Raw genomic sequence first — 25,635 nt, forward strand, 5'->3', positions numbered from 1 at the left:
TAGCTCCACGGTGCGCATGAAAATACCAACACGCACATACTGTTCAAACATTAAAGTGGCAACAAGTGCTAAAATAGACATTTTATAAACATTCAAAGTGTTCAAAACATAGCACGAGATGCTCTTGATATACGAGTGAGCGTCACGTGACTTTGTTTATAAAAGCGCAGTGAGTTGATAATTATCATGTGAACTGCAAGGTAAGCGAGTCTTGACAGCCATTTTCCCCGTATTCTAATGGTCCAAAATTAACGATGGCTTTAAAATGTGTCGATAGTGCATGAGCCTAGATCTTTAAACGCAATTTCCTGCACCCCTGTTGCAATTCCGACATGCCACCACTCGGGGCTCCCGTATACGAATTGATATGATGATCTGAATTCAATCAAATTCAACAGTCGGTTAAGGTGGAACATATTTTTTTCAGGTAGTAAAATGCGTGTACTAACTGCAGTTCTCGACATTGCTTGGTAAATGCAAAATAAAATAAATCGTGAAAAATCTATAAGCGAACAATTACCATGTTATTTTATGTCACCCCTTATTTTATGTTAGTTTGTGTTGTCATTGTTTTAAAAGTAGAAAAATATTATAATCAATGAAAATGGCACTATATATATTCAACTCATGAACTTTTGAGTGTGTTTTTTCCCCAAAGCTCTCAACGATAACAAAAAACAAAACAAAACATTTTTTATGTTACCCAAACTATTGTTATTACTTTTGTCATTATTTCAAAAGCAGTCAAGAATGGTGTTATCGTTTACTTAAAAACACAAGACCCGTTTTGTGGCAATTGATTCCTTCAATTAAAGAGTTTCACAAATGCAAATGACACTCAACCTTTACAGTGTAATTTGAGTTTTTTTTTTTTAAAACAAACCTCACAATGACGTTAGGGTTAAAAACATAAAATACACAGCACTAAATTATTTCCCCAAAACAAAACAAGAAGCACCGCTCCAGGAAATTGAAGTGAGACGCTCAGCAGATTTATTTTAAACTCTGGCTGTCTCTGTGGAAGTGTCAGAGACACAAAAGAGAAAAAAAATGCCTGTCTTTAAAACAGAAGTGAGAAGATTATGAAAGAATTCTTCATTCTTTTGCAGTCTGGAAATTTAGGGTCAAGTCAGCCCAAATTGTAAATGACTGTTACCACTAGATGGCGCCGACGCTCTTTTTCTCTCATTTTGAGCACATTAGCGCCTCAACTGCTGCCTTGCCATGACAGGCAGAGTTTGCTCCCTTAAATTCATCATTACAGACAACAATTGCCTCTTTTTTTTTTAAAATTAACAATGCATTCTTCAGACGTTTTGATGACATCAAATCATATTTTTGGGCCCTCCTTCATTCTGGTCCCACAATGGGACAACTTGAGTGAGTAGGCTGAGCATGTGATGAGCGCGAGGATGAGTAACAAATCTCTAGAAATGGAGGCAGAGTTGCTCATCAGACAAACGGTTTCCGCAGTTTGGAGCTCAGAGATGCACCCGAGGTTTTACAAGGGACGAAAAAAAAACCAAAGCACACGATCCATGCTGTTGCTTATGGGACTTTGCTGACAGCAGTGTCCAATATTGCATCCTGGGTGGTAGTGCGTCCTTGAGGATGCCAATATAATCTTGGGCCGATAAACCCGAAGCTACTGATGAAAGCAGTGTGTGACCAAGACAGATAACGACCTCATCCTTATGTCCAAGTTGCTCTAGCATTGTGAGTGCATCCGTCACAATTTTCATTACAATAAAAAATGTCACTAATGAGAGACTGGTAAGTGCTATTAACCCAAAATGAGTCTAAAAGTGGAATGTTTTACTGGCAGTACAGTTGTTGCTGTTGTTACTGGCATGGTGCAACTGGCAAAGTGGTTGGAGTTAATGGTGCACTGAGTCACTTCCAACATCATATGATGAAGGCTACCAGTGTTGCCATATGAGTAACTCACGTCATAATTGCATTTAAATAAATGTTGCACACACCGATTGAGAGGCTTATAAAAATGCATGAACACCGGATGAGCTCAAAGTTAACAATTGAGAACATTAATTTATCTTTTAGATCATTATTTATATATGGGGATGATTGGTTTTAAAATAAACAGCACATTCTAGATATGTTTTTCAAAGTTTTGGACAAGTACAAGTGTTGTCGCCAACTACTGGCCTGGCATGCACATTACAGGGTGTTTTCACCCATTTTTGGCAAGGTGATGTGATCCTTTAGCTGCAGAAAATTGTTCACATACAAACTATTCACCTCTGTTATTGTATCCTAAATCTCTAATTCTACTGCTTGGATTTTAGGTTCAATATGTCATATCCATACGTTAAACGGGATCCTGCTGTGCTGTATGATTTAGAAGGCCCTGAGGGTCAAAGGCACAGGAATGTCGGTAGGTCAGAGGTTATGAATGTTAAAGGCTAGAGGTTAAGAAATGAAAGGAACCGTTTTACGTCGCAACAACGGTAAGCTGAGAGATGTTGTTCGAGCCAAACAACAAAACATGAAGCTAGTTTCTGTCAAATGTTCACATCCAGTTAACGCGGTCTACAACATTCTTTGCTTCCGCCGTCCCTTATACACGTCGTTTTGGGCCGCAGTCAGGGGTTTTCCTACGGCGCCGGTCATGTGTGCAGCTGGGGATGGAGGCCACGCAACAGTGATCTTGCTTCCCCAGCTCAGGAAAGTACCGTGCCTCGCTGCGCACAACCAAAACAACAAAGAGCCGAGTGTGGCTGCAGCCTGCGGGGTTCACTGCACCCACCACAACACGTCCAAGCGTCACAGCTAGCTGCTCTTACCCGTCCACGCATGACTCGCCGCCTTCTTTTTGCCTGAATAATGTCATATCCCTCTTTTCCTTAGCTGGGATAAAGGACTTGGGAAAGTCAAAATGAAGGACAAATTGCACATGGATGCTGCAAGGTGCTGATGCTGAGCTGAAAGTCAACAAAGGAAAGCAATTGAGATGATACCTCCAGTTAATACTACAGCTTCTCAAAATGTTTTATTTTCTAAAATCTGTAAATATTTTAGACTTAAGTCTGTTTTTCAGTTTAAAAAAATGTGATGCAAGGACATCATGTAAATATGTCCCCTAGTGGCTGTCAGCTGTGTAAGTGATTAATTTAGAGCAATCTGATTGGCTGCTTATGATCATTTAGCCAAAACAGAAAAATGTTGTTGTGAAAATGCAACGGATTGCAACTAACTGTCTTGTATATTTTGTCCATGTCGTTTGACATTAAATTTAAATTTGTGGTGTTTGAGTTTTACAGTCCTTTTACGTTTCTTGCTTGGGTGACCCATCATTTGTACACGGCTTAATTTGTAACAGGTCAATGTGCAGTTTCCATGTCCCCCCCCTACAAAAAACGCTACATATTCAAACAAAAATGTCACAAAAAGTCAATACACTGGTTTATCCTGTACCTTCTGTCCTCGAGCGGAAGAGCATTTTATAGTTGTTGTTTATTGTTAACTACTGGCAATGTACTTATTTTATGGGAAATAAGTTGGCAAATTGTGAAAGAGCTCAATTGTCTGAAATTGGAACTGAGAATCTACATGAATTATATTAATCACTTTACACTTACTAACACATTTGAATGAGTCGGTGAGACAGCATTTGTTGTGTGTGCGTTTGGAAATAGCGACGCCGGCGCGTAATTACGCACTCGGTGGCCTTTGACTTTAGTATTTGCCAAGTGAGTGTCATGTTTACGAGCCACAGAGAATATTTGTTTGCAGGGAGGGTGGTTGGCCACTGTCACGGTTGGTACCCCCCCCCTCCTCTCACACGTCCACTACACACCCCCTCCCGCGCCTCTCTCTCCCCCTCAGCTGCTATGTTCCAGCACTGGAGCCTCCATCGCGCGGCTCGATCGATTCTCATTGATTGTCCCTGACGAGCTGCTCCACTTTCTAGCCAATGTCAGCCAGTCTGCGATCGGGAAGGAGAGAAACGAAGGAAAATCTCTGCCGCCCTGGCGGTGTCATGTCCACACACTTGGGCTGAACGCCTGCCAAGCATTCGGGACAGTCCAAAGAGGCGGACTGGACTCATCGGCGAGAGGCTGGGAGAGAAAAAGGAAGGTCTGGGCGGGGGAGTGGATCACATTCGGCTCAAGTGAGTTCACTCGTTCACGGTTTTAGGGAAATGACGCGCATCTCAGTTTAGCATATACTGCATGTCTGCTATTTATTTCAAAAATCTGTTTCAATTCAGTGTTTATGAGTTGCAAACGATTGCTTATTAATGTATTTTGCAATTTAAATCTACTTTTAAATAATTTATTTTGACATTGGTACATATGATCCATTTGTATGCTGCTTCTTCACAGCGCTTATTCTTGGGAACATATCCATATTGGTTTGGAACTTGTGTTCCAAATATTTTTAATGAAGTGGCCATTTTCAAAGCTGCTGCAACAATGACACGCAGTCGGTGTCCTGTGTCGCGCGGCACTAAAAGTCCACTTCGGGATTTCTTCCGACCTCCAAAAATCTATGAAACGTGTTTGCATGTTCCTCTCGGCGAGTGGGGTTGTAGAGGTGGGATCGCGAGGACCGGAGAAGGCTGGCTGGCTGGGGGGGAACCCATGCGTCCGAGCCCCACGGAAAGTCCGCCTTTGCCAAACAACTGACGGTGAATGTTGGTTTTATTTCTCTCGTCGTTTGTTCCGATCACACGGACACGCTGCTGTAGGCTACTTGTGGAAGGAGGAGGAGGGGGAGACGCTTGTCGTTCCTTGCTGCTTTTGGGTGTTTTTTTGTCACCATTGCGCACGACAAGGCTGAGAGACGAAACGCTCGGACTGTGGGAGCCCCCCTCACCCCTCCTCTGATCGGAGCGGCTCTGGTAGGTGCCAATAATACGGGTTTGTGTTTACAAATAACATTGAATGGGAAGTGCAGCAGGGGTGGGATGGATGTTTGGAGGCGGAGGGGCGGACTTTTGTTAAAGTCCCAAAAGTTGGCTGTCATCTCCCCCGCAAAGCCCCAAAAATGTTGGATCAAGCTGGCACTGCAGGAGCCGGTGCCGCAGATGCGCTTTCCGTGCTCCAGACAAAAGCGCGCTCATTTCCCAGCGACTCGCGCGGTGCGTTGTCAGGGCGCCGCTGACGAGCTGCTCCCACTTTGTCACGAACAATCTCGCCTTTATTTCCATGTGGCGGCGGCGGTGGCACGGATGCGCGCAGCGTGATGGGGACCTACTGAAAACTTAAACCATTCTCTGTGTGGAAACGTTGAGTTTTGTCAACCCCTCAAACACAACCAACCAACATTAATGGTGCGTAAAAACAGCCAGGAAGTCAGTATCTTCGCATTCCAGATGGCACCTTCTCTCTTGGCTACGGATCGGTGAGCTTTTGTCCGAGCGTGAGCAAGTTCTCAGGTGTCCTTCAACGCACCACCAGGTGCAGTATAATTATGCAAGCTCTGGGTTGTGCGTCTCCAACTTTGTGTGCGTAAATGCAGAAGGAGGCGCATTACCGGATAGAGCCTGTGCGCGTAGTATAATCGTTGTCGCCATGCTTTTTAACTTCCTCTGCCTGTGTGTTTGTGCAGGAGGTGGGAGGAATTGAAAATGTGACGCGCTCGTCGTCGACAGCGCGTCTACGGAGTGTGTGCGTGCGTGCGTGCGTGCGTGTGTCGGGGGGGGGGTCGCATTATGTGCATCGCACGCGCTCATGCATAAAGTATTCCCGCGTCTCCACAAGTTGAATCACTTGCACAAGAGTTCGTGGCGGACTGAACCAGCGTCGAGTAGCAAGGGGGAAAAACGCTGCTGTTTGTTTTGAAATGCTGACTGCGATAAGTCGCCACCTGCGCCCGCAGTGACGTCAGTTCCTCCATTTACTGCTAAATGCTCGAGAGATTGTGGCCACGGAGGAGGTTAATTGTCTGGCTGGGTGAATACTGAGAAAGTCATCGATCCAAACTAATGCCGTCTTGCTATTTTATCCTTTCACACCATATTTATACAGTTTGACTTGCGTTACTTATTTCTCCAAGAAACTTAAAAGAGACACCATGGAGACAATTTTGATTGCTCTGATGACATCCTTTAAGTGCTTTTCTTAACCACTAGGGGGCACGTTTCATAGTATCAGGGATTGTTATGATATGCAGAGATGTAATAAGCAAAACAAAACTTCATTAGAAATGAATGATGCCATCGTGCAGCAGGAACACTTTAACCATTATTTATTGTCCAATCAGAATGTCAAGAAGTCTTAATTGAAATGGTTGTCGCTTAACCTTGCTCAAGGATGTGGGTTCGATTCCCAGTTCAAACTGAAAATCTGTTAGTTCAATATAACAGTTTTATCATGCTAAATAATCAATAGTCCTGAACCAAGATGCGATTATTAAAAGGTGATCTAAGGCGATAGAGGAATATGTAAACACAAGCACTCCCTGGTACGCTTTTGTCCATCACTTATTGATCAGTCAAGCATGTCATTAACTGAACGCCCACAACGGCTGCAGTGTCATTATGGGGAGGATTGGACCGATGCGTGGATGGTCAGACCGAATCTTATAAAAGTCTAATGTTTTGATGAGAACATTTATTAAGGTTGCCACAAACCATTTCAGGAGAATAACCGTTAATTTTGTATTTTTGACATTGTTTTTATCCCGAATATACAGTTTATGCCATATACAATCTTGTTATTTGTGTGAATACTACTTGGAAGTGACGAGTATGATGACATTGCCAGAAGCTGGCAGTTATTTCACAAAGGGTTATGTACCTGAGTATTTCTTGGCCCACCAGTAACTTCCTGGAGCCGTCACCGGTTGCCTGGCAACTGAAACGGTTTGGCAGGAAAATGTCGTAAACAACAAATTGACGTTTTGGAATAATTGACACACGAGTTGTTAATTAGAGTAGTGGTGGGTGGAGTCGCTACTCTCGGATAGAGCCACATATGTTGTTTGAAGATCTAAGGCTAACTTAGCTAACAAGCTAATAGAGAAATATATCAAAAAGCAAGGAAACACCATTTGGGAGATGTAAGATTTGGAGAATTAAGAAAGAAAAACAGAGACTCGGAAAACGAGACACCAAATTGACTTCAGTTGAACTCAAATACCTCGGCAATATAATTAATGAAAGTTTATCTGCTTAATTCCGTTTGATCCACAGACATGACCAGAACTCACACAAATAAACTGTGGCGTCCCTGAATTGACTAGGAGTGCCACGTGCGGCGATGCTTTGATCCCCGGATCACGTCATACCTTTTAGACCACACCCATCTGCACATTTGTCGAGTCACGGGGGTAGTCATTGACCCATATTGAATGTGTCTAGTTCTACTATTTATATCTAGGTCTGTATGCCTTGTTGCTAATCCTGTACTGACACTCATCAGATATTGACAATTCAGTTTTAGAAAACTATCATAAACAGCAAATATGCTTTTGTTTAATGCTGAGGCAGCACGCAAGAGTTTGAGGGCTTTATATGTGACTAATAATTACACCGCTGTCAACTTGGAGCAACCAGAGGTGTAAATTTGAACATGAAGCACGGTAGCAAGTCTGTGATACAGGAAATTGAGTTAAAAGGCCTCAAGTACAAAACGCCACTAAATTATCTGGTTTCATCTGGCATTTAGAAGGGTGGGAGTGACGTTTGTGGTTTAAGGGATAGTTCACGTCAGGACAGCAACACTTTCAGCTAGTGATGCGGCTAGAGTATCGAAAAAGCAATGACGCTAGGTTGTTTAGTTCGAGACTGCGTCCTGCGTTCAAGGTTGATGGTGCCAAGATTGTGACTGATAGAATCGTGTGACCACTCACAAAGTGTAAAAGTAGTGTTTATAAAATACACAAATATTTCAACACTACCAATGCGCTGTGCTGCTCTTTCGCTCCAACTTGACTGCAACGCAGAATGCAAGTGTGTAATCATTCAGAATGAACATCTTAGCATGGATTTTTATAACTTTTTTCTTTGTCGACTTGTATAACAACTTCACAAAGGTGATAATGCTGTAGTATGCATGCCAAGCCAGTAGGGGGCAGTGTAACGAGTTATATACGAGATAATTTTTGTCCAGACAGACATGATAGAGTTGTTAACATGGTTAGTTGGGGATGTCTCTAAACTGTGATAATAAGAGTCGTAAATAATAATAATAATAATGATAATAAAATAATAGATTATCATCTTTAAATGGATCCAAAGACTAAAAAAAATTTAATTGTGCCACACAACTTAACACTTTAAAAGTCACACTTGAGAGATGATCATTTTTAGGCCGATACAAATTACCGTTGCCATGTTAACTGACGGGACCCTTTAGTAGCTAGCAAGCTCAGGAAAGCCACAAATCAAAGATGATCTTCTAAATTGTCTTCTGTAAAGTGAATGAGACCATAATTTACAACGGGAGCATGCTTGTGTATTGAAAAGGACTTAAAGAGAGCACTTGAGGTCATAAAGTCTTTAAGATAATTAGAATGTGGTAGTAAATATCTGGTCATTAAATATAATGAATACCTAAGGCACATGTGAAATGCGCATGATTATTCAGACCCGCCACATTAGTCAATGAATGTCCAACCTTCCAAATATTTGAGCAATTTGTGAAATTACTGATGATCTTTCGAGCCAACGTGTCGCTGCGTTGTTGTCAGTCGGAAGGTGTTGCCCGGACTGTCGCAGAGCAAGTCAGCAGTATCTAAAGTGCTGCGTCATATCCACACTATCAATTAAAAGGCTCAAACAACCGCAGTGACAATACGTGTCATTTGAAGACCAAGTATGGCGTCATCACGCGGTCGGCTCGGTAAGAATAGACGGCCAGCTGGCCAGCTGACCGGTCGGAATTGAACCATTACACTAGATCAGAGATTTTCTTCAAAGTATTTTCATGGGTCCTCACTGCCAGTTTTGTCACTTTGGAGATGACTTGAGAACTCATTTATTCTAGTGATTGATTATATGCCAATTCATTAATCTCATGCAACACTCAAGGCTTTTAACACGTTTAATGTATTTAGAACATTGATGAAGCGGCTGGATCAGAGCTGGATATTCTCCCAGGCCTTGATTAATCAAGAAATAGTGCTGGGCAAGTGCCCAAGCTCGCCCGATTTACTTGTACAGACGCGCAGCTGCCAGATCCCAACTCGGAGTGCGTGAAATTCAAATGTCTATCAATAACCACTTAGCTGCTTTTAACTACATGAAAGTATTGGGGAATGAGCACTAAACGTGTAAGTCTTCTTGTCTCCTGTTATATAAAACCCGCACGTATCGTTGTGTGATGACTCGCAGCGCTTTTATGCTTTCACCCGCAACAGCGCGGAGATGCAATTAGCGTCGAGATGCTTCGGGGAAACCGGACCCTGGTCAGTGGCGTAGTGGGAGAAACTGAAACTATGGGGCCGAGGGGCTGTGGAGCTGGCTCTGGTTCGCTGGCGCCACATCCCCCTGAGCTGGTGAGAATGTGGGGGCTGTGCTCTTGCCTTTGAAGCTTTACCTCCCACTAATTCTGGCCTTCCAATTTCCACACACTGCACAGACACCCCCCCCCCCCCATAGCTCACCCCACCCTCCTCTGCCCGCCGTCCTCTCCCCCTCCTTTTCCCTTTGTTTGCCTTATAAGGAATGGCCCGGCCATTTCCTCAGCTTTTCTGTGGGAGGTGGCGTGCTTGTTTGTGAACACGGACAGGTCAGGAGAATACGAGCATAGTTTGCCTTTTCATAGATGAGCAGCCACAGGAATCTCAGGCCAAGTGGATGAATGCGTCTGTGTCCAGTGGGGAGTCTCGCCCTACCTGCTTGACAAATTGTCTTCTCTCTCACAATTGTTTCACTAAAACCCAAATATTTTAGTTGAATCTATTCTGGCTGGTCAGGTTGAACACGTCATTGAGCACGTAATGATTGTTGAATCATCTCAAACAATTCAACTGAAGGGGTGTGATAAAAAAGATCGATTCATACGATGTGAGCTCATTGAATCAAACCAAATCGAATTGTTCCTCTTTAAAATATACCGAGCTACGTACCCGATCTTTTACTGGAGAGATTTACGTTTGAACAAAAATGCCACAGTTTTAGTAAGCTACTGACAAATTCATTCATACAGTAAAATAACAACGAGAAAGCCATTATACTGTTTTTACACCCTTACTATTACAAATGTTTCTCTTTTTTTTAATAGCTGTTAGTTTTGCTAGTTCAGCTACTGCTGTCACATTACTTCAAATAGATGCATTTAAGAATGTGTTGATATTGTTGTAATTTGATGAACCGAAGCGGATTTTGATTAATTAGCACACCGCTCTCTTCTCTCCATGTGTTAAGGTTCCAGATGGCCCATGGAAGAACGTGGATGAGGGCTTAGTTGTCGAGCAGGCAGAAGGCCTGTCTGTTGTCGGTTGGCTGATTAGTCCATCAAGGAGTGGCGGCGCTCTCACCGGGGGCACAGAACGGACCAAGAAAAGGTTCCCCTCGCTCGTCCCTGCCCCCTTTCCACCCTCACCCCCAACCCAGGCGGCGCATACGCTCCGGACCATGTCGAGCAGGCTGTCCCAGGGGGGCCGGACTGAGGACCTGGAGCGGGGTAGCTGCAAACAGGACTCTCCTGTTATAGAACGCAGGAACCGCAGTGGCATCATCAGTGCCCCTTTAAACAGGAGCCTTAAGAACTCCCGCACCCTTTCGCAGTACACGGCGGTCTCCTCCGCCACCACCAATGGACACAAAGACAACCGTGAGACAAAGAGCCACACGGCCAAGCCTCAAGCACCTCCACCACCCCAGCCCACCGTCTCGGCACTGGCGGCGGCCAAGTTGGACCGGACCTTGGAACAGGTTCTGGAGGGACAGAATGGCTTGCTGCACTTTGCCCAGGCAGCCGCGTTATTAAAGCGGGCCGGTATGGAGCACATGCTTCTGCCTGGGGGCATGGGAGTGGGAGTTGGCGGAGGAGACGCGGGCTCGGGGGCTAGCGATTTGGAGGGTACGTCTGTCACGGATGCCGTAGGTGGTCCTGTTGACTTCCCATATGGAGTAGGGGGCGGCTTCCCCTTCAACCCGGGCCTTTTCATCATGACGCCGGCTGGAGTGTTTCTCGCGGACAGCGCGCTGCACATGGCCGGCCTGACCGAGTACCCGGCGCAGAACGAGCTGGCCTCCGCTATCAACTCCGGGAAAAAGAAGCGAAAACGTTGTGGCATGTGCCCACCTTGCCGGCGGCGGATTAACTGTGAGCAGTGTAGCAGCTGCCGGAATCGCAAGACGGGCCATCAGATCTGCAAGTTTCGAAAATGTGAGGAACTGAAGAAGAAGCCCTCTGCTGCTTTGGAGGTAAGAAGGTGTGGGCCATAAATGAGGAATTGCTTCGATGATGTCAATAAAAAAAATAAATAAAATAAATAAAATAAAAAAAAGTGTATATGTACTGAAATGAAAAATGAAATAATAAAATAAATAAATTTTAAATAAATAAATAAATAAGTTTATTTATACAAGCACCTAAAACAGCGACCGGCCATTGGATTCATCTGTTAATGGTGTCGGATGGGGTTTAGGTGAGCGGCATCTGAGGTTGGGGAAAGAAGTTGTGACAGGTGGTGTGAGGTCTGTGTACCATAATCATAACCTCACCCATCACCCACCGCGGGAGTTGGTTAAGGTCGAAAAACTTCCATTTGGGAATTTTCAGTTTGCTCACGTCCTGCTTACACATGCATGTTAATATTTTGGCCAAAGCGGGCGGAAAAAATGTAGCGTTAGTTGGCAAAGTGATGGTAATTGTGTACAGTATGTGTTTGTGTGTAGGTGTGCGTAAGGACGTGCGTGTGCATGTAATGTGGTCCATCTGGCCTTGGAGCCGTCATCTGGAGCACCAGGTGTCAGCATGGCACACGTGCCCCCCTCCTCCCCTCCCCTCTTTTGCTGCCCCTGTCCTTCTCTCCGGTGACACTCCCGCTCATCTAAATGGCCTTGGAAAAAAATCATACTGCCCTTTACCTCCGTCGCTCTCGGTGGCTTAACCAAGCATGGCTGCGGTGACAGAATGACCGATCGTGAAATTAATTTTGGCAGATGTTCTCATCGAAAAAGAAAATGAACGCTGCTTATCAGTTGATGAGAGAATCACTTACTTTGTTATAAAACAAAGACCGCTTTGTTCCTTTGTGAAGGGAGTAGTGCTTGTTATTGGTGACTTAATGAGTCTAAATATGGATTATATGGTCAAATGTATTGGGACACCTGGAGAGTCGATCTATAGCATCTTTGTCGTCGTTCATCCTAAAACTGTTTTATGGGGTTGTGCCCTCAAGTTCTTCCACAGCAAACTCACCCAACTATGCATTTATGGACTTTGAGCACTGCGACACAGAAACTGGCCTTCTGCAAACTCTTCCCACTACAACGGAGAACATGGAATTTTTTTTTACCTTTTGTTTAAATCGTATGTAATGAGTCATATGCCCTTAAAAAAGGGTTGCTGGCAAGTTTGAAAGACATCACTGACTGATTATTTCCGTCTACTTTGGGACTATTTTAGTGTAACTAGAGGGGATGTGGTCTTAATTGATGATTTGCAAGCGACGGGGTCATGGTAATTAACCTGATGTTCACACCAGTGATGCCGGAGCAACAAAGGGAAGCTTGAATATTCATGAACGCTGATGCCGATACGGGTCATCACGTAGCTCGCAACGTCACAGTCCAACGGCGCTTCAATTATATGAAATAGACTTTAATGATATCATAAACCTGCAGGGTTTAATAGTTGCCTAACTGGCACAAGTAGGAGTGCTTATTCATTAATTACAGAAATCTATATTCATCCAAATGTCATTTGTCATCACATTCAAGTATACCCGTGAAGCATATGTTCCTCTTTATGTTGCATTTTTATTTAATTAGATAAATTCAGCATAACAAAACTCTAATGAATGTTATTAAAGGATTAGGTTATGTTATAATCCTCTCCTAATGACAGGGGGGGGGACAAAAACACCATAGGCCCCGATGTTGTAAAATAATGTACACATGTTGTAAAGTAATTGAGCAGTGAGTTAGACTAAAGAGACACCGGTGTCACCCAAGATGACAAATGAGGGTCAAGAGGGGAAAGCGGTTGAGGGAAAGAGAAAAACGAAGATGAAGCCATGTGATTACATCACATCTACACACACAGAAAGCATCAAGGGGTCCACTTGTTGTGCCGCACGTAAATATGAAAATAAATCATGACTGTATATCAATATAACAGGGACACCTCAGTATCTCTGTAATGACGATAAAGCAAAATCTCTCACCACTGTGTTTAAAAAAATGTTGCAGCAGCGGTTTCACAGAAACACAACTTCCCGCCGGCAAAACTACGTCTTGTCTTAGCAGGCTTTGTTATTAAGTCAACAGCTCTTGTCCTGCAGGTGTTTGGATCACAAAACACAGCCTGCCCTGCACAGAGACGTCATCAGCGCACGCCAAATGTCAAATGACCAGACGCATGACCGGTTTCTGCATTTGAGAAGAATAGTCTGTTTTTCTTACTGCTTCCCGTCAACGTGTTCAGGCCAGAGAAACTAGACACCACAGGAGGCGAAAGCTGCTTACCTTGCTAGCTTACTAGCTAAATAATAAGAGGTATTGCTAAAATATGTAATAAGTGTACAAGGTTTGAGAATCACAAGTGTGGCCGATTTGCACACGTGGCGCATACAGTGATACATTTGACAAAAAATATCCTGCGTAATATCACTTGACCGAATATCCGATAATGCTTTAAGACAACTGAGCTGGGAGCTATTAAAAAAAAAAAAATAGCCAAAGTGTTTTAGCAGAAAATTCACAACGGTTATCTTTTAGACTAATTTTCATACATGGGAAGTTAGAATAAGTACTTGGTTGTGTAATTTTACACTTGGTGGGTGGGCAGGCGCATCAGAGCCCCATATATTCATAAAAAAAGCAATTAAAAGTCACATTTCTATAATATGTCCTCTTTAAAATTCAAGGGGAACTAAAAGGTCAAGACCAAGCCATAACTGAGAGATATAGTTCATAAAAATGTTTCCATTTGTATATGAGACTGATTCTATAATAAAGCACGAGGCTCGGCGATGTGTGTGACTTTACCTCAAATAATCAAAATAGAAGCTACCGCAAAGTTAACATTATGGTGAGTTCATTGTTTTGATTTACATGCGAAACGTCATTTTACTGCATTTGCATGAAAAGGTTGTCGCGCATGCCTTCAGAATCCCTCTAGACATCCGCGTCGATACACAAGCTCAGTCCGGCGAGATGCTTAATTTCAGGGTGTTGACGGCGGCTCAAAGAGGAGCGTAAAATCAGCAAGTGAGGGGGAGTTTGCATGCAGAGGCCTTTGCCACCTCGCCGCTCGCTGGCGCAGAACGTCTGGATTTATTCTGAGAATGCAACGTTTGATGGAGACATGTGGGAAGGCATAGCTGTTTGGCTTGTGTTGCGTATGTGAACGTGGTGTCACTTTATTCATCTGTTAAATGCATTGGGATGACAGTTCTCTGAATGATTATAGCCTCATGAACTTTCTTTCCTGCATCCAAAACATTGGGCAGCAGAGGCTCATGCAAAGTGACAGTCATGCCGACTGGCATCAAGACACATGTGGGACATGTGAACATGTTGGGCAAGCTGCTAAGCAGACTGAGCGATAAGTTACAAGAAGAATCAAGGAGAAAGATGGCTGTGAGGAAGAACAAGATTTACTAAAGGCGGCGTCTGGAATAAGAAAAAAAAATAGTCTGAGCTAAAAGTCAGATTCACGGCGGCTTTAATTGGCTGAAAGGAATTTCTATGCGTAACAACATGCACTTTACTCTGAAATGTCATTACAAGTTGAAATTAGCTCACTGTAGAAGCAATTAGAGAACAGACTACAAAGTAATACCCACTTCCGTGAGATATGGTAGACAAATTGTTGTGCTATGAGAAGACAAATGTGCTCATCTTGTTTGGGGGAAAAAACATCGATTGTAGTGACTGGCTACGTTAACCCCCTCAGATCGCATCTACTTGAACTGGCACAATCAGCGATAGCGGGAAAAACATTTTTTTTTACCCGCCCGTATTTACTGCCATTTACCATTGATTGCACGCAGTTAATGAGGAAATACAGCAGTTAAAGTTCATCTGATGAATGTGCTTTTCTCGCCACGTATTACGACATACTAAATCCAGACCTTACCGGCTTTTTGACATCTGTGGCGGCGCCAGATGTTGCTGCTGTCCTCCTGGCTGTCTCACCGGCTAAGTGCTTCTCTAGAAAGGTCGTCACAGAGACACATGAGGGGTTAACAACACAGACCATAAAATGATTCTAGCAATATGCTGCCTGTGAGTCTTACATTACGGTTGATATTTATAATTTGCTGGTATTGTTTTAAAATAAGACCTACGTTTTTATCAACTTTTTCATACCCAGTGGAAGTCAATCAGTCAATCACATTGCCAAAGTCATGATGCTGATTAATAATTTTTTTTTTTTTTTAAAATACAGTTCATTATCCATGTTGCAAACATTTGACCTGCGGTATGTGCTTCTAAGCTGCAAATATTTTGAAGATCATCGTGCCCCACATGTGTGTGTGTGTGTGGGGGGGGGACTCCAGTGAGGGCTGCTATGTCCCTTAAACAACAGACTAAAGCTACACAAGCAAAGCCATGTACTTTGACAGTTGATTTGACTATTTACAATTATAAACAAAATATTTAAAATCATGCATGGTTGCACTTTTGCTCATTTAGAAAAGTGATTCTCAAACATTTTTAAGTGGTGCAAATGTGTGCTTTCTATGGTTGTTCTAAGAGTTCTCACCTGCTGACTCCTTAGTTGGACAAAGGACCCGAGCAAATGGGAAAGGCTGCCTTTGTATGTGCCTGATTGGCAAATGATTTCAACCATTTTTCTGGCCAAATGATTTAAGACTAAATTCAGTGGTCCGTGCAGATATTATGACACGTTGGTGTTTTGATTATATATTTATCATGTTCAAAGGACTGTTGTGATTTTTAGGGGTAACACTGAAGCAACACAATTTTCCAAGAAATGTATTCTCCTTGTGAAGTGATGTTTTCGAAAATATACACCTTCTTGGATACTCAGCCTTAAAAAAAAAGTGCTTTTTGAACATCAGCAGTATTTGCCCTGTCAAGAGAATGGGTGGATGGATAAATATCTTGTCAGCGCAAATAATATGTATAGCAAATTGCGTATGTAGGGTTTAAATGGCCTTCCGGGGCAGGTTTGCAAGCCACGCATCCTTTTATTCCCATGCCCGAATCCTTAAAACGTCCACTGTCAGGTGCGATAAAAAAAAACGTGAACTTGAATGCATCACGCATGAGAATTTCTCACTGTGTGGTGTGACTTCAGGAGTGTATTATCATGCCAGCGCGTGTGGAGGTGTGTGACTGTACTCAAGTACATTTTGGCTTTGGTGTGAGAGTGTGTGTGGGTGCATGAGTGACTTCGACTTTTCAGGATGCTCGCCATGCTGATCGTGTCTTTGTCCGTACTGATTGGTAGAACTCAGTACACTTTTGCAGCAAACAGTGTGCATGTGTGCCGTTCCTGTCGTGCAGATAGCCACAGCGAAGGAGGTTGCGGCGGCGCCGGAGAGTGGCATCGTCGTTAATGATGGCGTGGGAGAGCCACCCGTGTGGTGGCTAAATAATAAATGTGGCCTATCGTTTTTTGTGTGAAGCTTTTCCCGGCGTCTAATGGCTCATACACTCAACCCTGAGAGTGGCATGTCATTTATGAACCAAAATAGCCAACAAGCCAGTTTCACTCCCTAAATTTGGAAATCTGAGAGCAGTCAAAGCAATAAAAACAACATTAAAGTCATTCAACATGTTAAATAAATGTGTTGAAAAGAACATTGTACCACCTTCCCCATAGAGCAGGGGTGTCAAACTAATTTTTTTCGTGGGCCGCATTGTAGTCATAGCTTCTTTCGGAGGGCCGTTATGACTGTCAACCCAAATAAATGTATGAGCACCTCATATTATAGTATACAGTAAAAGCTACAAAACAAACTGACAAATAACTCATTTTCAAATCAGACGAGTAAAAACTGGTCAAATAAAAAAAAAAAAGATATTATTTAAGACAATTTGCAATTCTAGTCATGACACGAATTTGATGCACAATTTGTCTTCACGGGCCACATAAAATGATGTGGCGGGCCGTATCTGGCCCCCGGGCCTTGACACCTGTGCCATAGAGTCTAGGCTACAGTAAGAGAACAAGCAAAGTAAGGACATAATACTAAACAAGTGAATAGAAAAAGTCTACACACCCCTGTTCAATTGTAAGGATTCTGTAATATTACGAGCCCAAAATAAATAACTTCCATTTTTTCCCCACCAGTTATGTGATCATAGCCGTATATCTTTTTTTTTTTTTTTTAATGATTTTCCATGGCCCAATGGGACCAATGTTGGACTAGTCCCAAAATATATGCTGCAATATATAATATATGCTCTAAAGTGCACCTTTTTTCACAAGTAATTTGCAACTTCTCTTTCCTGTTCTCTCCCGTCCCCCGCCCCGCCCCTCCCCTTCTCCTCTTCTGTTTTTCCAAGAAGGTGATGCTTCCTACAGGAGCGGCGTTCCGGTGGTTCCAGTAGGACTTCTCCTCCACTCCCGTACCCAAAGCTCTGCCATCAAGTGCAATGCCAACTCTTGGATTGTCTCCGCAAAACAGACACTGGCTAATAAATACATGACAAAAAGGAAAAAAAAAATACTTAAACGGTAAAAACAAACAAAAACAAAGCAGAAAAACCGGCTAATGGATGCGCCGACTTATTCCTTGAACCAAAAATGAAGCGTGAAGAAAAGCATCTACGGAAACTTTAATTCCCTTTTCTATGTTTCCATTTTGGTACCTTTTGTCCTTTTTCCAGCAGCTTTTTTTCCATGTCGCCTGAACACTGAACTGTTTATTGCCAGAAGCAGAAATGATGGGCCCCAGTGTGGACAATCAACTAATTTCTGTGTTTGGTGTTAATGTTGTTCATGTGTGGAAAGATACAGTACTTGTGTAGAGAATGTACTTTTACAGCTACATATTTTAAAACTAGTGGCTAATGGCAAACATTCTTGTAATTCTTTACCATTATGTTACTGAAACAATGGTTAAACCATTTGACCATTGATAAACAACAAAATGGTTAAACGACAGATTTTCACATTCGGATGCTGTAAAATTTCATATCCAAACCGGAAACTGAAGCGGAGACTCCGCCGTAACGTCGTCCGTCATCATCAGCCCTCGTCTGCATTTCCAAACTACGTTGGCCCCTACTGAGCATGCCCCATAGCATGCTATCCGGCCGATAGCACTAAGAGACAGCACTTGCTCTAAGTCTACCCTACTGAACGCACTGAAACAATTTTTTTTTTTTTTTTTTTGTATTTGTTTATTTGTTCTATTTTCATGATTTTTGTTACGTTGCCGGGTAGCTGCAGCTCTTAAGAATAACCAATCTTTGTATTTGTTTAGAAAATTGGACTGGTTTTTGTGAATAAAGAGGAATGCATGTATTCATGTCGAATGTACAATTGGAATGTTTGTTAACTTTGTCTTTTTAAAGACCAACTCATCGGATAAAAAAAAAAAGATTTTCCATTCCAGAGAATGCAATCGGAAAAAAAATGTCATCACTGTTAGCATCGCAACACCTTCGTTAAGTGTACAAGTGGAGTTCCAAGTAACATATTTTCAAGGGGAGAACACGTAAACGCCGCGCAGGAAGGCCAGAGCTGAGATTCGAACCTTGAACCGTAAGGCTGATATGCTAACCGCAATCGCATCATGCGGCGGCCACCCCGCCGAACATCACAACACTAAATCTTGACTGACAGATGTGAAAGCTGAAATGTAATTTCTGTCAAGATACACTGTACATATGTAGACTGGAGTCTAAAAAAAAGACAGTTTGGCATAACTTCTTCATCTTCTTGTCATATTCTCATGATGAGAAATGTTACAAAAATCCGAAGAAAATACAAAACATATTTTGGCGAGTTTACGTATAGACGACCACTTTTTTCCTGAAAACCATGTTGATTAACAAATTGCACGACCTCGGGCTTGTCTGACTTTAGAGTTAGCACTGACGCTGCTAAAGAAGCCTAAATAGAATGTTGTCTGTTTCCTTCTACACATGCGACGCATTAACGGAGTCAAAGAAGTAAAGTTGGGCTCAGGACAAGTGAAAAGCTTCAACATGTGGCCAATCTCACACGGGTCTTAGTGTAATTACTAATTCTAATGACTCAGGTCTGTGACGCTGGAGTAAATTTCCATTTCCTGCAAAGTGATTATTCTAGCTGATGTTTTTCTTTTGTATTTTTTCTTCTTTTGCTTTTTTCCACAGTTCTGTAGTCTCTCTCTCTCTCTGTCTCTCTCTCTGTCTCTCTCTCTCTTTCTGTCTCTCTCACACGTCCAGGTAGTGATGCAGAGCTCCGCTGCAGCCGTGGTGCTGAGTGTTTTTAATTAGCGCACATCCACGGCGGAAGGCCCAGTATGGCGTACGAGCTCGTGATCAGCTTGGCGAGCAGAGTTGGAGAGAGTGGCTGTATCCCCCCGCCTCCCTTTCTCCACCCCCCCTCCCCACACCTCCACTGATGACAGTGCTGGGCTACTGCCATCGCCATGGCGATGGGGGGAGTGCATGCGTGAGTGCGTGTGTGTGCGTGTGTGTGTGTGTATCTAGGGGGGTGGCTGAGGCCTTTCATTATTAATGTGCACCGCGGCGTCCTTACCTCCTCTGAGCCCGCACAGCTCACTGCCTGACCTGCCATCCAAGGGAGATGGGAGTGGGGGAGGTTGGGTTAGGAGGAGGGGGGGGGGGGGGGGGGACTGAGATAAAGAACGAGAGGAGTCGGCGAGAAAAAAGCAGCGTGCATGGAGCAAAGCCTCCAACTTTAAAGAAGAAATTAGTTTTACCTGAACAGCGTAGACAGAAAGACAGGAGATGCAAATTAGATTAATAATTAAAGTTGGAGGAGGATTTTAGGTGTGGCTGCACCTGCCCGCTGAGGTGGAGCAGGGTCTGTGTGTGTGTTGGGCGGATTTGGGTGTGTGTGTGTGTGTGTGGGGGGATAAGTGGCTAGGTCAGGCGGTGGCGGCTGCCTCCATGCAAAGGGGGCGTTCGGCTCGGTGAGCAAGCCTGTCACACCGGGAAAATCCTGGAATCTTATCAGCGCCTCGCAGACACTGAGCCGCGCTGATCTACTCACCCTCACCGCCAGCAGACGTGCCCTTCCCCCCACCCAAAGGCCCCCACTACGCGGGCCGGCCCCAGCTCGTCGCGTTCACCAGCCCGGTCGCACGGGAAGATAGCAAGAACCGACGCGGTCCAATTGTTGTTGGAGGGAGGAATGTGGCTTGTAAAACGGGACTTTGACAGGAACGGAAGCGTTCAAACTTAGTTGAGAAAGGAACTTTTTGAAAGAATGGTGAGGGCCCCTCCTCTGACTACTAGTGTCGAGAGATGTATACTGTTGTGAAAAACAAACATGCTCACATAGCTTTGCTACTGTTGTGAACTGAGAAACAAAAAAAATGCTAAATTAGCTAACGGTCAAAATAGATCTTCAGAAAAGATGGACAATTTTTGAACACCAGAAAGTTAACATGTGTTTTAAGCTGGCTCAAGATACGGCCTTGCCACAAATCATTTTTGTAGCTGACAACATCTCTCTTAAAATTCACAACAATTCCTTTTAAAAAAAAAAGCCAGTGTTGAAGACTATTTTGTTTCTGTTGCTATGGTCATCAATGCTTCCATTTTCACAATCCGCCATGTCCTTGTTTCTTTCCCTCACCTTTGCAGAGCAAGATCTCAATCAATCAACTTTCCTCACTTGTGCATGTTGAAAAAAATAACAACTATGACTTAGTAAGAAATAGAAAATATGTTTTCAAATCTAGGGAGGAAAACCTTAAATCAACTATAAAAATAACAGCTATAAGTATAGATGCAGTTCTTGAAAAAAAAAAACTTAACTCATTCACTCCCATTGACAACTATAGCCGTCGAAAATATAACACCCTAGAACACCGGAACGGTCCAGCACAACATTCTGCCCCAAAGTCAATCAAAAATTTGATACTATTAAGATAGTATCATTGCTATACATCCATGGCTAATCATGACTTAGTAGCTAGCGTATGTCCCGATGAAGGTGACATTTTGGTCGTTATTTTTCTCCATCTTACAAATCATGTTGTAAAAACAGTGAAAGGGCACCCATCCACACACGCAGGAAGAGATTAAGTCCAAATCAATCGTTGTGGCTGGACGGGGGAGAGAGATTTCACCCGGGGTTCTCGTTAAGGTCTGACACATGCGGCAAAGGCTTGAGGGAGTGTTATTACCAGGGTGATGCTTGATAAGACGCTCGTTTTTTCCACGCCGCGTCCCACGGGAAAACGCACCATGCAGCCATGGAAACCATACGGCTAGGTGTTGTGCTATAATTGGGCTGACGTTTTTCACGGTGCTGCCTCGCTGCCAGGTACGTCTTCACGTGTGATGATGCAGTCAAGCTGCAGTGAAGAACGGGACACCTTCAAGGATGTGAGCTTACTTTTTAGGTTTCTAGGACAGATGTCACCTCCCCGTGGTTTGTAACATAATATGGTTTGTTTGGATTTGGGCACCTGAGTCAGAAACGATGGCGTAATATGGCGGAAGGGAAAAGAAGGGGGAGGGCAGAGGAGGGCGGCCAATCCCTGCTCAGTCTCTGTAACTTGGTTGATGACATCAATTTCCCGGGTATCGATGGCTTCCCTGGCCCTGAGCTACATTCCCTTGTGCACTTTGCATGCTGCGTGCTTTGTATAGCAGGACATGACTCACACTCTCGAGCGCCTTTTCCCAATCGTTGCATGTCCGGCATGTAACCCTACTCATTTTTTGGAAATGTATCTATGAGGGAAAAATGCTCACTTCATTAATTTATCACTTCAGGGCTTGTCGAGAGCTGTTATTTGGAATCACAATTTTAAATCTTAATTTTACCAAGTATAAGCTATCTTGAAACTTTTTGTCTTCCTCACACTTTCGAAAAACGTGTTATTGAAAAAGCGAGACAGTGCAAATCATCCAGGTAGCATGATGTCATTATTGAATTGTCATGCTGTTTTTAAATAGCCATTCAAAATTTAAGAGCCTCAGTTCCGTCATAACTCTGTCACCCTCAGCGTCGTTATTGGCAATCATTTTTCTGTTAACACTAAACCATCCAGAGGTTTAGAAATGTTGGGGCTGTGGTTACTCCGGCAACAAGGAGGTGTTGGACTTTGCGTCAGGCCTGAAATAAGTCAAGGTGGAGACGAGGAGATGGAGTTTGCTCGCGATGCCCAAAGTCTGCGTGTTTGTTCTGCTGAGATCGGAAACTGGCCTGTGGCGTGTACGCATCCCCGCTTGCTTTATCTCTGCACTCTTGGCACGCGCCATCCAAATTAATTGCCTCGCTGTGAGGGATAGCGCAAGATGGACAGGAAGCGGCAGAGAGGTTCAATCCTTCTATTGGAACTGACTTTCTACAAGGAGAATGAGTTGAAACGCTAGCTCCCATGTGACCCGTGGTCATGGTTTCCCCTTTAATGACCCCCCACAAATATTCTCTTGGGGTTGCGGGACAATCGGCTGTCGCTGCATCTTTTTTCTAAATCGGCCCCCCCAAAATAAAGCTTGTGTTAGGCACACAAATAGCGTCACAAAAGAAAATCATACTTTAACTGTAATTTATAAGAACATCAAATATCTAATATAATTGACCATTGCAAGAAATGTAATATTCTCATATTTATGCATGTAATGCAACCTTGTCAATTGACACTGACAGCAGTGCTAATGCTACTAGCAAGAGCGCTAGTCATGTCAGCTATGCACATGTACTGGATAATGAACTACTTAGTATTTTTGATTGAAAAAATGTTCTCTACTCAACTGGGGTTCATTTCAGTCACAAAGTGCACACACGCAGCAAGACAGGTGGCAGTCGAAATAAACACGATTGTAAATTCAATTGTGACTTCTACTGAATAGAAGCAAACAAATAATGCCACACTTAAGAGGTTGAGTATGTGCTACTTTGACTGTTTGTGTACTAGAAAATCTCTAAGGCCCTCTCGGGCAGTTCACTGCTGTGTTTACTGGCGCGACATTGAAGCCACGATAGGAAATGGCCTCGATGAGATAAAACCCGCTTTCTGCGTGCTTCTCTGCAGGGTTCTCTCTCTCTCACTCGCGGGCACGCACACACATGCGTGCATACGCACACATAGGTCCATGTGCCATGTGAGGTGGGGGTAGAGCAGTGTGGGCTGGAGGACAACGATGGCCCACAAGGTCAGCATATAAGGTTGTTTTTCTCCGTTGTTTTTTTTTTTTTTTCCCCTTCCCTCGCCCAGCCGAGCCGAGCCGTGTGCCGCCTCCCCGGGTCTCTCCTCTATCTGGTCAATATGGCCACGCAGCTTCTCGCGATCAATGTAGGGTCAATACCTCTCAGACGCCTGCTTCTTTGTGCGCTCACTGATTTAGCTACCACCTACCCAGACCATCCTTTTTTTTTTAACCTTTTCTTTTCTCGCTCACCGTTTTTTTATGACCCGAGCTCTCACTTAAATACAGCGACCTGCTGAAATTAAAGACACGACGGTAAATCAGAAGGGCATAAAGTAAAGCACCCCGTTGGGAAAGTTTTTTTTTTTTTGCTGACATGTTGACTTTTATCCTCGGATACGTTGCCACGCATGTTCAATAGCTTCATGTGGTAGCGAAAAAACACACACGATTGAAAATGCAGCCTCTGTTGGCGTTAAAAAAAAAAGCACCCCCAAATCCACAGGTGAATACCCAATCCCCCTGTAGATGGGGCTAGATTAAGTCTAAAAGATCCAACCTGTGATATAAGAGTGTCTGCACACACTCAGTCATGCGTGCTATCAGGTGACCTGCGTGAACATGCAAATGACAAGAAGTCCGACAGCAGATCTGCAGCCTGAAGCCGAAGCGGCTCACAGCGTCGAGCGTGCGTGCTTCTCTTGCATCGATTCCGTCTTTAATGCACAAAGACGCTCTCGGCTTAGCGCTTCGTTAGGACGCCGATCTTCCAGACTGACTCAGCTCAGCAAGAACACATGCATGCATATTAAATGGAACAGGCCTAATAGGAAAGTGAATGAATTTAAAACAACAGTCAATGGAAAACATGGAATATGCAGGGAGGCCTAAGCGGTGGTTAAAAAGATTTCCCATTGACATTTGGCCGAAAACATTTTGGAAAGACGCCTCCCTGTTGTTTTCGAGGATGCAAAACACTGTTTGCGTGTGGAGGGAAGCCCAAAACACATTCGCAATCTCAGCCAAAGCTTGTTTGAGTTACAATGTGCTCTCTTGGGTTGGATTTTCTCTGCATAGTTCAAATAACAAACATGGAATCAGGCCTCCTCCAAATGTGGATGTTGATTCTGTCAACATGAGCTACTTATATGAGTATGTATTTATTCTTGCTTCAATCTATTTTCTTTCTCATAGAAACTTGTGTCAAATGACTGTTCCACGAGGTCACATGACCGCACAAAGACATTTGGCGCAGCGCACCCAGTTTCCGTTTGTCAAGGCGAGATTTTCAACACAGCTCTCATTGGAGTGTGCAGTTGAACGGAATGTGCAATTTCGTTCTCATATGCGTTGCGCATCAAAGATTAGTGTTAAACATAGAGCAATTAGACCAACTTTCTCATGAGCACACCACACAAACTCTCGAGGCTGAGTATTTTCATCACATCCGGCAACTACTTTTGACCAAGAAATCGAAACACTGCTGTCTTGAATTTGACAGTAACGTGGCTATTGCACCCTTTGAACCGACAATAACGGTTGACAAACATCTTGCGTGTAGATGTGACGGATGATTGGAAGGCACCCGCGGCGTCCACCGACATTATGGTAATTGTCATTACTAGGGTTGGAGTGTGTTGCGTGACTGACGCCATTAGGGAAAGTGCAATTACAGTAGGCTTTGGTGACCTTGCTGACTCGTAGAGGTCAGGGATTCTCATTAGAGCATGGTGGAAGGCAGCCCAGTGTCTCCACTCTGCCAATCAATAAGAGCGGAGCGTGGTCGGCGCTAATCAGAGCTTTGACGCAGCCTCACGCCCCCCAACCCCCACGCTCCCATCGCCACACATCTCTGCCGCGCTTCCTCTGTTCCACCTTTTAGCTCTCTTATTACCACGGCGAAAGAATCATTTTGCTCTAGCATGGCGGCAAAGCTGTAAGCTGCCTTGGAGAAAATTGCATGGAGGAAGTCGCGAAAGACACGGGAAAAAATGCAGGTCAAGCATTTTAAATTATCTTTTGGGCATCTTAGCTTATATGTAGTATTTATTTACATGACTGCATCAGCTGTTATGTTGGTGGTTTATGAGAAGTAATCAATCCATAGATTCAAGTTTTTGCCTCTCGACTTTTGATATGCCAGATTTTTGGAGAACTTTTGATTCGCCCGCCTGCTGCTACTCTGTGAAGCAGTTCGGCCAGGCCAACACAGCGACACAGTCTTCACA

General features: G+C 43.7%; 1 protein-coding gene across 3 annotated transcripts; it reads left to right on the forward strand.

Annotated features, from left to right (window-relative positions):
- Positions 1 to 4,520: 4,520 nt before the first annotated feature.
- cxxc5a (CXXC finger protein 5a) lies at positions 4,521 to 18,590 on the forward strand. Of its 3 annotated transcripts, none has more exons than XM_088398706.1 (3): positions 4,521 to 4,864; positions 10,337 to 11,341; positions 17,627 to 18,590. In XM_088398706.1, the coding sequence occupies exons 2-3, from the start codon at positions 10,547 to 10,549 to the stop codon at positions 17,669 to 17,671; spliced, it is 840 nt and encodes a 279-aa protein (XP_088254832.1). In that variant the 5' UTR covers positions 4,521 to 4,864; positions 10,337 to 10,546; the 3' UTR covers positions 17,672 to 18,590. The 3 variants fall into 3 exon arrangements, with proteins under 3 accessions (XP_088254832.1, XP_088254834.1, XP_088254833.1); XM_088398708.1 differs by having other exon boundaries at positions 17,630 to 18,590; XM_088398707.1 differs by having other exon boundaries at positions 4,521 to 4,651.
- Positions 18,591 to 25,635: the final 7,045 nt, after the last annotated feature.

The sequence above is a fragment of the Syngnathus floridae genome, chromosome 15 (assembly GCF_059516105.1).
Source record: "Syngnathus floridae isolate MCC-2025c chromosome 15, RoL_Sflo_1.0, whole genome shotgun sequence".
NCBI classification, from domain to species: domain Eukaryota; kingdom Metazoa; phylum Chordata; class Actinopteri; order Syngnathiformes; family Syngnathidae; genus Syngnathus; species Syngnathus floridae.